Below are 13142 nucleotides of genomic sequence, written 5' to 3'. Positions count from 1 at the left end.
GCACCAATGTAACCCCTCTCACCGGGTCCTTCACACCCCGCTCCGTGCGGGTCTCGAACCCTGGTCTCCGGCATGAGAGTCAGATGCTCTAACAAGGAGGCTAAAGACTGCAGCCTCTAGCGTCTGTCGCTAGAGCGCCTTATGAGATCAGAGGAGTGAGGTTTACTCGCACAGCAACTACTAGCTGGCCTCTGTTACACATACAACCTTGAACTATATTGTTTAAGGATGTAATAAAAGTGGACAATTGTTGTTGTAAAACTAAATCTTTATTAATGGTCACCAAAAACATTCACCAAGAGTAATTTCAACAGAGCTTATAATTATTCTAATGCATCATGTGTTGCTAATTATTATTTTGTTTAGGGTAATTATGTTTGCAGTCATGAATTTAATTGAATAGATCAATACAAATTATATTCTGTGCAAATACAATCAATACATTTTCAATAGATGTTAATAAACAGCTGTGTAAGTATAAAAAATCTGTCTAGTATTAATGCATGTTTCATTTTCATGATTGTACCAGCAACTTCAGCAAACATATCTGGAACTAAACCTTCTGCTCAGTTCACACTGTTGGTCTGATCTGACTCCAGAGGTCTGACAGTGATGTCTGGTCTCTTCTTCTCTGATCAGCTGACTTCTTGTAGATCTGATGTCAGAAACCTGCACAGCAACAGTAGCCACGCCCACCAGAGCAGAGAGAGCCAATCGAATCACAGCTTCAGTAAAACCACAACAGTGGATATGGCCTGAAAAAAGAAAGAAAAAAACTGAATGCTAGTATTGTTTAAAATAATGAATATATTATAATTCTTGAGTCTAGTTCTAGTTCTTTAACCTCAGCTCTTCTAGAAACCTGTGATTATGTGACTGTTTCTCTGAGATCTTTTTCTGCACTAATGTTTTCTAAAGCAACATCCCACTCATGCTCACGCTCACACACACACCTGCTTCACGTCTCTGTCGCTCATCTGCGGTCTGTTCTGTTGCAAATGTGCAAATACAACTCATTCTTTCTCTATGAATGCATGAGCCGATCAAATGTAAAACTTGAATACAATGTAAGTCGCTTTGGAAAAAAGCATCTGTCAAATGCATAAATGCATTGCAAATAAAAATCTTGCAATTTGAATTGGTTTATGTGGTTGATGGTTTAGCCACCATCAGCAGGAGCAAACCAACACCTATGAATATGTTTGGTCACAACTGCACGAGTGTTTCCGTTCAGACATATCTGTTAAAGCTTTATAGGAACTATTATCGCACTGACTGAAAACATTTAACAGAGTAAGAGTGAATGATGTACCTGAACTTGGCTGATAGAGTTCAGTAATGTTGCTGTCCTCAGTCTGATTGACGGTTGAATTGTTCACAGCACAGCTGGACGAGAAAAAGTTGCTTGATGATCTTTCTGGTGATAAAGTACTTTGAGCAGACTCTGATAATGACAGATGTTACTGTGAGTCTGTGACGTTAGTCTCATCACACACAATTGTGATCTTTATTCATATTAGATCCACATTTAAATGGAATTAAAGTCAGTAACAAAATAAAATGTACATGTAAGGAATATCAAAAATTAAAAGATATAGAATGGTCATGCTAACACTGTTATTCTCTACTCACCATAGACTGTGAAACTCATGTAACTGGTCTCTCCACTGACAATTGTTAGTTTATAAAGTCCAGAATCTGTGGTTCTGGTGTTTGTGATCGTCAGAGATCCGGTTTGATCATCCAGTTTCAGTCTGTCTCTGAATCTCTCATCATACGTAGAGCTGGTTTGTGTGAGTTTGTTGACTTCAGCGATTCTTGTGCTTCCAAATGTCCACTGTATCATAAAATATTTCTGTGTTTCAGTAACATCAGAGTTTAGAGTGACAGAATCTCCCTCCATCACTGACGCTGACTTCACTGATTCTGTCGTGTCTAGAGAAAAAAGGGGGAAAAAATTGTAACAGACTAAAAAAAAAAAAAAAAAAAACTATCAGTTATCAGTTAAAGAGATTTGTATTATGCAGACATTTTCCTTAATGTATATTAGAAATCTTATTAGAGACGAATAAAGTTACAGATTCTATTTTGGAATCCCTTCCACTAACTTTCTCAACTTATATTAAAAGATATTAAAGAGAGAAGATATTGAGAAACTTTTTTATGAATAATGCAAATTGTTTATAACTTACCAAACAGACTCAAAAAGCTCAAAAAGAACCAAATAAAAGCGTTAACCATATTCCTTAGCCGTTTGCCAACCACTCCAATCACGCAGTAAACCACTCTACATTTCACATCACATCACATCTTAGTTCACATCACCAAATTGTAGGCGTTCCTGCGGGTTGCCTATAGCGGATGTCATGGCAAGTGGTTGATATTGAATATGTTTTCTTACCGTTAAAAGTAAACGTCTTGAAGGGGGAATTGTGTAGCCTATAACTAGTCCATAAAATTGACATGTTAAACGGACTAGGAAAATGTGTTCTCTTGATTCTTTGCCAGATGGCTTTCATATGCGTCTAAGGAACTCGTCTTGACGACACTTCACTCCGTTCCTATTCTTCATGGTCCCTGAGCAGTGTTCACTGCTCCCTACTCGTTAATCAGGGGATATCAGTTGAGGTGATCTGTCCAGTTAAAAGAGCAGCGGGTGTAGCGTGACGTAGCCCACAGCCATATCTAACCTTAAAAAGCTAACTGAAGATCAAGAATCAAGTGGATAAATATTTGATAGGTTAGTATTCTGTTTAGGGTAGGCTACATTACAGCCTATATAAAATGTTTTACACGTTGTCCTAGTACTATTTTATGAAGTTGCAATTTCGTATGAATTTGAACGATGCGAGTCATAGGAACACGTTCAGTCACGGCCTGGGGGTTTAACAAAAAGTATCCTAAAATGAGAACATATTTCATAAGAATTTGACACCCATTTTCCAAAACATAATGAATTACGAATTACACGTGACTGCGTTGCAGCTTATGGTAAAATAGGCTATGTATTAACAATGCTATGTCATCATACAACTCCTCAAGCTCGTGACAAAGTTAGTATGTTTTTGATGGCATAGGCGTGATTCAAAGAACCGAGCCAAGGAAGGCTAGTTCAAGTGTTTGGGCGTGTTTCAGTCGACGAACAAGCGAGATCTAAAAACCTAATTCATTGTAATTAATCATCTTTTTTGAATTCAGATTCTGCAGCTCTTTAAAAAAAACATGTGGAACATACTATTACTCTTTCTATGCTTGTTATTAATTTACGGTAAGTCTATTTTTTTCTTTCGGTTTCGAGACAGGAAGCCAAACGGAAGCCGGGAATTTCAACGCCAAATGCATGGAAATTAATTTGTGAATAATGTGTCAAATATGTTATCCGTGGTCATCGAATTTGAATCCACTGCTGCCGAAATTGACTATAACAGTGCTTCTCTACCAGGGGTCTGTGGTAAAGGCTAAAGTTGGCAATAACAGATTCGAACTTCCCGAAATTAATAACTCGTGACCGAAACGTTGTTACTACACAAATAACACCTCTTTTTAATCGTAGTAACGTACACAAGCAGCTACAGCCTATTTTTCCTCGAAACGAGCTTTCCTTCGCAGTGGACAAAATACATTGATAGCCTACGCAGGCTGATAGACAGATAAGGGACCGTCTGCAAAGTTCAAAACCCGAAAAGTGACTACAAGAACAGTCAATAACTTCAATGTCACAGTCTATAGTGTCACCAAATTCAGATTTAACACCACTGCTGTCCTGCTGGTTTGGAAAAAAAATATTATTGCACGATTTTTATGATTTTTATTTATGGAAAATATTCAATAGCTTCACTGTAATACACTGCATTGTTGCCTAATTCAGTTTACACATCACTGCTGAACTGTTTGGTTATACTACAACACTTATTTAAAAAAAAAATATATATATATATACAGTATATATATATATATATATATATATATATATATATATATATATATATATATATACTAATTTACGGTATATATATATATATATTGTATACAATTGTAAATGTATAATTTTTATTTAGGAAAAATATTCAAACACTTCACTGATTCACTGTATTATTGCCTAATTCAGTTCACACAATACTGGTGCCCCGTTAGTTAGGCTATACTACAACATATATTTTGGAATCTAGCTTTTTGCATAATTTTTATGATTTTTATTTATGAAAATATTCAATAGCTTCACTGTAATTAACTGTATTAATGCCAAATTCAGTTAACTTATCACAGCTGTCCTGTTAGTTATACTACAACACTTAGTTTGGAAAAACATATTTTTGCATATTATATTTTATAATTTTTAGTTATAAACAATATTCAATTACTTCACTGTAATTCACTGTATTGTTTCCAAATTAAGTTCACACATCACTGCTGTCCTGTTAGTTATACCACTTACTTTGTAAAAAATGTCTTTTTGTGTACATTTTATAACCACCAGGAGAGCAGTGATGTGTGAACTATTGAATATATGTCATAAATAAAAATCATAAAAATTATGCAAACATATATAGGCTATATATTTTCCAAAATAAGTGTTGCAGTATAACCAGCAGGATGGCAGTGGTGTCTAAACTGAATTTGGTGACATTTAACACTTTTCGAATTTTGCACTTTGCAGACGGTCCCTTCGGATCTGTCTCTCAGTCTGCGCAATGCGTTCAATGCATTTTGTCCACTGCGAAGGAAAGCTCGTTTTGCGGAAAATTAGTCTGTAGCTGCTTGTGTATGTTACTACGATTAAAAAGAGGTGTTATTTGTGTAGTAACAACGTTTATCTCATGATCATCATCATCATATTCTTTATTCAGGACATGCATGGTCAAAATGGTCCATTGCACTATACAAACATACACATAGTAATAAAAAAAAAAAAAAAAAAACTATACCAGTCAAAATTCCACAAACACAAAGAGAGTGTTCAAATATTAGCATATAGACTAAAACGCCAATGGTTCCACAATCTCGAAGTGAACCTAACTGCACTCAATGCAGGGTTCACTTGCGATGATGCTGTTATATGACTCTGCTAATCTACACATACATCTATACATGAGATTCCTGAGTACAGCAGGACACGTAAATACATTAACACTTACACACTTTTGGCTCGCACTGCTCCATCGTGGCAATTTAAGCAGCAGCCTCAAACCATCATTGTATGCCACATTGAGTTTCTGCATACTGCTTTTTTTATAGCGCCGCCACAAGTGAGCAGTGTACATCGGAGTGCAAAAAGCTTTAAAAAGTGTAGTCTTCACAGATAGTGAACACATAGGCTACTAAATTTGCGATTCAGCATATTAGCTTGTGCATACAACATACAATACTGTCTATGAATGTCCCTATCATCAGACAGGTCATCAGTTATATAATGTCCTAAATATTTGACCTCATCACACACTTTAAGTAAAATACCCAACAGATAAAAAGCAGGAAATGAAAGTTTATTGAACTTATTGAAATCATGAGTTATTAATCCGGGAAGTTCGAATCTGTGAATTTATTGCCAACTTGGCTTTACTCAACTTCCCCAGTTTTCCTTGACGTAATGCCAAGGGGTCCATATAAACTTTCTGAGTATGAATATTTATAGCACAGTGAATCTCTTATGTCATTATGTGTTATGATGTTGAATGCTAGTTTTTCATTGATCCTTTCGATTCCAAACACCCTCAAATATAATGAGGCCTCGAATGTTCAAATTTTATGTAGTTTTCGTTGATAAAAAGTCTACTGACTGTTTTTGTAATAGTAAACAGTGCATCTTCACCGATAGAATCTGGTTTGGTAAATATACAAAAACGTACTTTACATACTCCAGTTGTGCAGTGCTAGCAATAAGTCCAACAGAGATTACACAGCAATAATATCCTATTCTTGATGAGTATTTTTGTCCTGAGACAATATGCATTTATTTGAGAAGCAACATGAAGGATTAAGACTTTATTGTTTCAGATAATGCAACTTTAGTTTATTGTTTCACTTGTAAAAACTAAGATAAACCAATAAAAAAAAATACTGTCAGTGCAGTAAGACAAAATATTTATTTTCAAGATACAATCTGACAAGCGTTAATCGCTTATGCAGTGTTGCTTCTCAAGTATGCATAAAGTTGCTTCTGCCAAATGCATAAAAAGTACATTTATCTTGTAATGCTTAGCTATTTGTTGTGTATGCTCTTAAATTTTGTATTTATAACTGGGGTGCTTTTCTCAAAAACGACTATGGTCACATTACATAGACACAGTTGTTATCAACAGATTTCATTGGAACTTGCTATTGTAATTTTGTTAGTACTTTTGGCAAACACACCCCTGAACAGTAATCCATCTGTTTTTTTTTTTTCTTTCCAGCAGCTAACACAATGATCATTTAGCTGAAGTTAGTGTGGTATCATAAAACGTACTCGGTTACTAACGTAACCTCGGTTCTCTCTAGAAGAGGGAACGAGTACTGCGTTTTATCAAAACGCTACGGGAAAAGTCTCTTTTCACGAAACACTGAAGCAAAAATTATCCTTTAATTTTCATATATGTAAAACGCGTTGCGGCAGCAGCAGACAGCTATGGCGAGACGGCTTGCTCGCTCATTGGCTGCTCTGCGGCAACTGCTTAAGCCTATCGAGCGAGGCCTGAGATGACATCAGGCCAATGAGGGCGCTTCGCGCCCTCCTCGCCACTTCCCGCCGAAACGGGCGTGGCTTACCTCTATAAAAGGAGCTCGAGAAGGCTGACTCACTTGATTTTGATCGCCGAAGCGAACCAGAGTGAACCGTACGCACGGCAGAGAACGCAGTACTCGTTCCCTCTTCTAGAGAGAACCGAGGTTACGTTAGTAACCGAGTACGTTCTCTTACGAGAGTCCTCTCGTACTGCGTTTTATCAAAACGCTACGGGAACCCCTTGCAAAACGCCGTGCGTGCTGGGATAAAAACACTGATCACCGGAAGCTATTTCAGGCATACAGTGCATAATCACCAGATTGACTCACACAGAGTCAGGGAATAAGGGCGGGAGCCTTGATTCCCTAAATTGTAGCGTCGTAGAATAGACATGTCCACAGACGCAAGTATAACATCACATAGACAGGGTAGGGAGCCTGAACTAATGTGGAAATGTGGGTCTTACACAGTTCTGCCCAAGATAGTCGGTAGCGCATAGCGCGTGAGTTTCAGCGGTCTGACTAGACGGCTGAACGGATTACACCGACAAAAGCTTAGCCTGCAAGGCGGGAACCTCTAGGTTATAAAACCTGATAAATGTAGACGGCGAGGCCCAGCCTGCCGCCGTACATATATCCTGTAGGGAAATCCCGCTGGACCAAGCCCACGAAGAAGCCACGCTTCTCGTGGAGTGCGCTCTGACTCCCAACGGGCATGGAATGCCCTTGGCAGTATAAGCCAGCGCTATGGCGTCAACTATCCATCTGGATAGACTTTGTTTCGAAACAGCCATTCCTTTGGAACGTCCACTGAACGAGACAAAGAGCTGCTCTGTCTGTCTGAAGACAGCAGAGCGGGACATATAAGCTCTTAAAGCCCTAACAGGGCAAAGAAAACTCGAGTCCCCTTCCTCACTTGATGCCGGCAGGGCAGCCAGGGAAATGACCTGAGCCCGAAAAGGCGTGTTGAGGGATTTCGGCACATAGCCGTGCTTAGGTTTGAGTATGACTTTAGAGTCATTAGGACCAAACTCCAAGCACGCCGGGCTCACAGAGAGCGCGTGCAGGTCGCCTATGCGCTTCACTGAAGCGAGAGCCATCAAAAACACTGTTTTGAAAGACAAATGTTTGAGGCTAATAGACTGGATAGGCTCGAAAGGGGCATCTTTCATGGCCGCTAGGACCGTAGAAAGGTCCCACAAAGGAACTGAAGGAGGTCTAGGCGGATTCAGTCTCCTAGCTCCCCTGAGGAAGCGGATGACTAAATCATTCCTTCCCAGCGACTGACCCAGCGTTGAACCAAAGAACGCTGAAATAGCCGCCACATACACTTTGAGCGTGGAAGGGGATCTGCCCTTATCCAACAGCTCTTGTAGGAAGGAGAGAACCTCCGTTACCTCACACTCGAGGGGTGAAATGCTCCGAGCTGTACACCAGCCGGAGAAAACCGACCACTTCGAAGCATAAAGCCGCCGTGTCGACGGCGCTCTAGCCTGAGTGATGGTATTCACGACTCCCTCTGTGAGACCAACGGGTATCCGTTGAGCACCCACACATGAAGGGACCACAGTTCCGGGTGTGGGTGCCAAATCGAGCCCCCGGCCTGCGAGAGGAGATCTCTCCTCAACGGCAGTGGCCATGGATCGATATCTGTCAACTGCATAAGAACTGGGAACCATATCTGGTTCTCCCAGAACGGAGCTACAAGCAGGACTGGGCATTTCGTTTCCCTGACCCGTTCCAGCACCTGTGGCAGGAGGGAGACGGGGGGAAAAGCGTATAACGGGCAGCGCGGCCACCTTCGGGACAGCGCGCTGTCGGTTTTTGAAAAGAATGCGGGGCAGTGCGCGTTTTCGCGGGATGCGAAAAGGTCCACCTCCGCTCTGCCGAATCTCTCCCACAACAGCCGGACTGTTTGTGGGTGTAGAGACCATTCGCCCGGGGGAACATTGTTCCTGGACAGTCTGTCTGGGCCCACATTCTGAAGCCCAGGTACATGCACTGCTCTCAGCGAGCGTAAGTTGTGCTGAGCCCATAATAGGAGGCGTTTCGCCAGCCTGTACAGGGATATGGATTTCAGACCGCCCTGGCGATTTATGTAGGACACCACAGCCATGTTGTCCGAGCGGACTATGACGTGTTCGTCCTTGATGCGGGGACAAAAACGCGTCATTGCGTTGTGCACTGCCAGCATTTCTAGGCAGTTTATGTGTTGGAGCTTTTCTCGTTCCGACCACAGGCCGAAGAACGGTCTGCCCTCGAGCAGAGCTCCCCATCCCGAGGTGGATGCGTCTGTAGACACCATCCTCACTCTCGAGGAAGTCCCCAGGCTTACACCTGATTGGTACCAGTCGTCCGCCGTCCAAGGCGTCAGGGCTGAAACACAGCTGTGATCGACCTTGAGGCGTAATCGACCGGTCGCCCACGCTCTGCGCGGTACCCGCGCTTTCAACCAGAACTGCAGCGGGCGCATGCGGAGCAGGCCCAGCCGGAGAACTGACGATGCTGAGGCCATGAGACCCAGCATCTTTTGAAACTTCCTGAGCGGGGTGACAGCGCCGCGGCGAAAAGACCTCGCCGCGCGCTGAATGGCCAGCGCGCGCTGTGGTGACAGCCGCGCTGTCATAGACTGTGAGTCCAGAACGACACCCAGAAACGAAATCGTTTGACTGGGGTTCAATGAACTCTTCGTCCAGTTGACTGTGATACCAAGATTCTCGAGGTGATCGAGTAAAATGGTTCTGTGCTCCACGAGCTGTGATCGTGATTGAGCTAGGATCAGCCAGTCGTCCAAATAGTTCAGCACTCGCATGCCTCTGAGTCTGAGAGGAGCGAGCGCTGCGTCCATGCATTTCGTAAATGTACGAGGTGCTAGGGACAAGCCGAATGGCAGGACTGTATACTGGTATGTCTGACCCTCGAAGGCGAATCTCAAGTATCGCCTGTGGTGTGACGCTATCTGTATTTGAAAATACGCGTCCTTCAGATCTATCGACATGAACCAGTCTTCTCGGCGAACGTGCGCGAGAATTTTGCTGGTTGTGAGCATTTTGAAACTGCGTTTCACTAATACTCTGTTCAGCCGTCTTAGATCCAGTATGGGTCTGATACCGCCGTCCTTTTTGGGGACTAGAAAGTATCTGCTGTATAGTCCCCCTTCGCTTAGAGCTGGGGAAACGCGCTCTATCGCCCCTTTGCTTATCAGTTTTGATATTTCGGCTCGAAGTAGGTGAGCTACTTCCAACGAAAACGTAGTTTCGACGCGCGCTGTGAAGCGGGGAGGGCGTCGGCAAAACTGTAGCGAGAAGCCTCTCTTTATAATGCCTAGCACCCAGTCCGAAACCCCTGGGAGCGCTGCCCATGCATCTGCATGGCTGGCTAGGGGCTGGATACGGAGCGCGCTCTGATCGCCGTGCGACAGAGGCGCTTCGGGGGATACAAACATAGGCGTTATGCCTGTGGCATTTGAGGCGGGGCGCGCGCTTAATACAGCGGGCGAGACGCTCATCCTCGACCTCGCTACAGTGCTTAGCTGAGTGAGGGAGGACTGAGAAAGTCTCATAGGACCCATGTGAGCGAGTAGATGTGGGCTGGGAGCGGGCACATTTACTGCTTTGGGCGCGGCGTCTGCCTGAGCAGAGCGCGCGCTCACAGTTCTCGTTTTTACAGAGAGCCTGTGATGTGTTAGACATAGTGTTCGTGGGCACTGGGAAGTGGGCACTCTCACTATGCTGGAAGCGCAATCGACCTGAGTCGATTTTATGTGCGCGGGCCCTAAGTGTAGGGCTGTGCTTACGTGCAGTGATGGGCACTGAGGAGTGGGCATCGAGACTACATTTATAGCACCATCGGCCGTGGCCGAGACACCAGAAAATACACTCTTTCTGAGATTTATCTGGGTAGCCGTGAAAACGGCTTTTGTGTGCAGGCAAGCGGGCAGCAGTGCGGGCTTGCTCTCTGCAGAAAACACTGGAACAGTCGCAAATCTTGGGACTGAAACAGTGGGGCGCTTGGGTGAGAGGCCGGCCGCAACGGGACTCACACACCTGCGCTTTCCTAGGCTTGCTAGGACTTCTTCGGCACTTCAGGCTTTACCACGATCTTCGATCGCGGCCCGCGCGAGGAGGGGCGCCGGGCGCTGGACCGAGAGCGGGGCCTCGAGCTGCGCTGCTGTGGCTGCTGCGATGAGGCGGCCGAAGGCGGGGGCTGAGGCTGAGAGCTCCGCGGGGTCCGTTTGCCACGACCCGCTGCAGAACCGGAGCGCTTCGGCAGGAAGTGCTTGAAGGCTTGAGACGCTTTTTGGGCCTCGGTAAATCTCTCCACGAACTCGGAGAGAGAAGAACCAAAAAGGCCGGTGGAAGACAGCGGGGCATCGAGAAACGCAGTGCGCTCGGAATCGGCCATCTCCGTGAGCGTCAGCCATAAGTGTCTCTCAGCGACAGTGGCGGAAGCCATACAGCGTCCCATGGCTTGTGCGGCGGCTTTAGTAGCTCGGAGCGTGAGATCTGAAGCGCTCCTTAAATCCGCGATGCAGATAGCGTCAGGTCCCATCTCGTCCAGTTTACGGAGGAGATCACCCTGGTAGATCTGCAGCGTAGCCATGGTGTGTAGCGATGACGCGGCCTGCCCAGCGGCGGAGAAGATTCGCGCGAGCAGCGTCGACGTCATGCGGCAGGCTTTAGAAGGCAACACCGGTTTAGCCCGCCGTCCAGCAGAGGGCGGGCAAAGGTGGGTCGCTATCGCCTGTTCCACCGGCGGAAGAGAGAGGTAGCCTCGGTCTCCGGCATTATCCAGAGAGGAAAATGCGGGTGACACAGATGAGCGCGTCCGCGCAGAGAAGGGCGCGTTCCAGGCCTTCGCAACTTCTTCATGTAACTCAGGAAGAAAAGGAGCGGGCTTAGATTCCGGAGAAGTGCGCTCACCAGGGAGGAAGCTACCATCCAGCCGGGTTCGAGAGGGGGGCTCCGGTGCAGACCACTCGAGGCCGAGGCTCGCCGCGGCCAGCGCGAGTACTCGCATGAGCTCCTTCTCAATGTTGGCTCTCGTTGAGGGCTTGCGGGCAGGAGGCGCGAGGTCCTCAAAGCTCGCCCAATCCTCGCTGCCTGAAGCTATCAGAGAGCAGGAATCCTTCTCCCCCGACGCAGCCTCTGAACCGACTTCCTCTGATGAAGCGGCGGCAGACTGCGGGCGCTGAGCATCAGGAAGTGATTCGAGAGAGGCCGGTGAAGCTGGCGGGCGAACCGGCGAGCTTGGTCGGGCTGGAGCGGGTTCCGGGACCCGCTGCGAGCGGCGCTTTTTACGGCGCGGCATCGCGGCGGTGAATGCAGGCTTGGAAAAGGATGCCAGGCGAGTCCTCAGAGTCACCATCGGCAAAAGCTCGCAGTGAGGGCATCCGCCGTCAGCGAGCGCGAGCGCTGCATGGTCCTCACCCAGGCAGGAAACACAGATGACGTGCTTGTCTCCCTCGGTGAGTGGGGCTCGGCACGAGCCGCAAGAAGGCATCTTAAAAAAGACGCAGCTCTTTTAGGGGTGAGTGTTGCAGAAAACACACACACACACACACAGAAAGGCAATGAAAAGGATATAGGCGCCGGAAAGCGCAGCAGGTACGGCTGTAGAAGGCGGCGTTGGCCAGCAGCTTCGAGGGCTCGTCCCGCTGATGTGCTTGCTTCAACGACGCTGCTTCCGTGATCCAGCGATGCGTGCGCTTCGCTGACGAGATTAAAATCAAGTGAGTCAGCCTTCTCGAGCTCCTTTTATAGAGGTAAGCCACGCCCGTTTCGGCGGGAAGTGGCGAGGAGGGCGCGAAGCGCCCTCATTGGCCTGATGTCATCTCAGGCCTCGCTCGATAGGCTTAAGCAGTTGCCGCAGAGCAGCCAATGAGCGAGCAAGCCGTCTCGCCATAGCTGTCTGCTGCTGCCGCAACGCGTTTTACATATATGAAAATTAAAGGATAATTTTTGCTTCAGTGTTTCGTGAAAAGAGACTTTTCCCGTAGCGTTTTGATAAAACGCAGTACGAGAGGACTCTCGTAAGAGAACTGGTTCTGTTTGTATTCCAGGTGTGTCTGATACAGATACAGATAAATCTGAGCCAGTGTCAGTGATGGAGGGAGATTCTGTCACTCTACACACTGATCTGACTGAAATACTGAACGATGATACGGTACTGTGGATGTTTGGACCAAAAGATTCTCTAATATCTCAAATAACGAGAAAGGAAGACTTGACTCCAGTTTATTTCACTGATGATGCGGCATTCAGAGGCAGATTACAGGTGGACCAAAACACTGGATCTCTCACCATCAGAAACACCAGAATCACACACTCTGGACAATATAAACTCACCATCTCTAGTAAAAAGACTACGACAAAGATATTTAATGTTACTGTCAGTGGTGAGTATCTCAAGTCTTTCATTATAACAATGGTCATGTGTTAATA

At 45.4% G+C, this 13142-nt stretch overlaps 2 protein-coding genes across 9 annotated transcripts in view; one reads left to right on the top strand and one right to left on the bottom strand.

Annotated features, from left to right (window-relative positions):
* Positions 1–251: 251 nt before the first annotated feature.
* On the bottom strand, positions 252–5222 carry LOC308702087 (uncharacterized protein). 7 transcript variants are annotated; one of them, XM_081384720.1, is made up of 5 exons: positions 2402–3641; positions 2193–2287; positions 1633–1935; positions 1313–1417; positions 252–755 (listed from the first exon to the last, which is right to left on the bottom strand). In XM_081384720.1, the coding sequence occupies exons 2-5, from the start codon at positions 2239–2241 to the stop codon at positions 535–537; spliced, it is 678 nt and encodes a 225-aa protein (XP_081240846.1). In that variant the 5' UTR covers positions 2242–2287; positions 2402–3641; the 3' UTR covers positions 252–534. The 7 variants fall into 7 exon arrangements, with proteins under 7 accessions (XP_081240846.1, XP_081240847.1, XP_081240844.1 ...); XM_081384721.1 differs by lacking the exons at positions 2193–2287; positions 2402–3641 and adding an exon at positions 5136–5222; XM_081384718.1 differs by lacking the exons at positions 2193–2287; positions 2402–3641 and adding an exon at positions 5136–5219 and having other exon boundaries at positions 1313–1444.
* The window catches only part of LOC308702085 (uncharacterized protein), a 27000-nt gene continuing 16484 nt past the window's right edge, over positions 2627–13142 (top strand). Inside the window, exons 1-2 of one of the 2 annotated variants that reach the window (XM_081384713.1) lie at positions 2627–2740; positions 12761–13096. In XM_081384713.1, coding sequence (XP_081240839.1) covers positions 12805–13096 — 292 coding nt within the window. In that variant the 5' untranslated portion in view covers positions 2627–2740; positions 12761–12804. Of the gene's footprint in view, positions 2741–3081; positions 3269–12760; positions 13097–13142 lie in introns of those variants that run through there. The other variant, XM_081384712.1, reaches the window with a different exon arrangement.

This window comes from Scardinius erythrophthalmus (assembly GCF_964197995.2).
Source record: "Scardinius erythrophthalmus genome assembly, chromosome: 14".
NCBI lineage: Eukaryota > Metazoa > Chordata > Actinopteri > Cypriniformes > Leuciscidae > Scardinius > Scardinius erythrophthalmus.
Note: the sequence above shows the minus strand (reverse complement) of the source record. Positions and strands in the feature narration are given on the sequence as shown.

Coding starts and splice junctions, on each gene's coding strand:
- LOC308702087 (XM_081384715.1), bottom strand. CDS start 2,519: ATGAAAGCCATCTGGCAAAGAATCAAGAGAACACATTTTCCTAGTCCG. Junction 1,445..1,632: donor CATGAGTTTCACAGTCTATG/GTGAGTAGAGAA, acceptor TGTCATTATCAG/AGTCTGCTCAAAGTACTTTA. Junction 756..1,312: donor ACTCTATCAGCCAAGTTCAG/GTACATCATTCA, acceptor TTCTTTTTTCAG/GCCATATCCACTGTTGTGGT.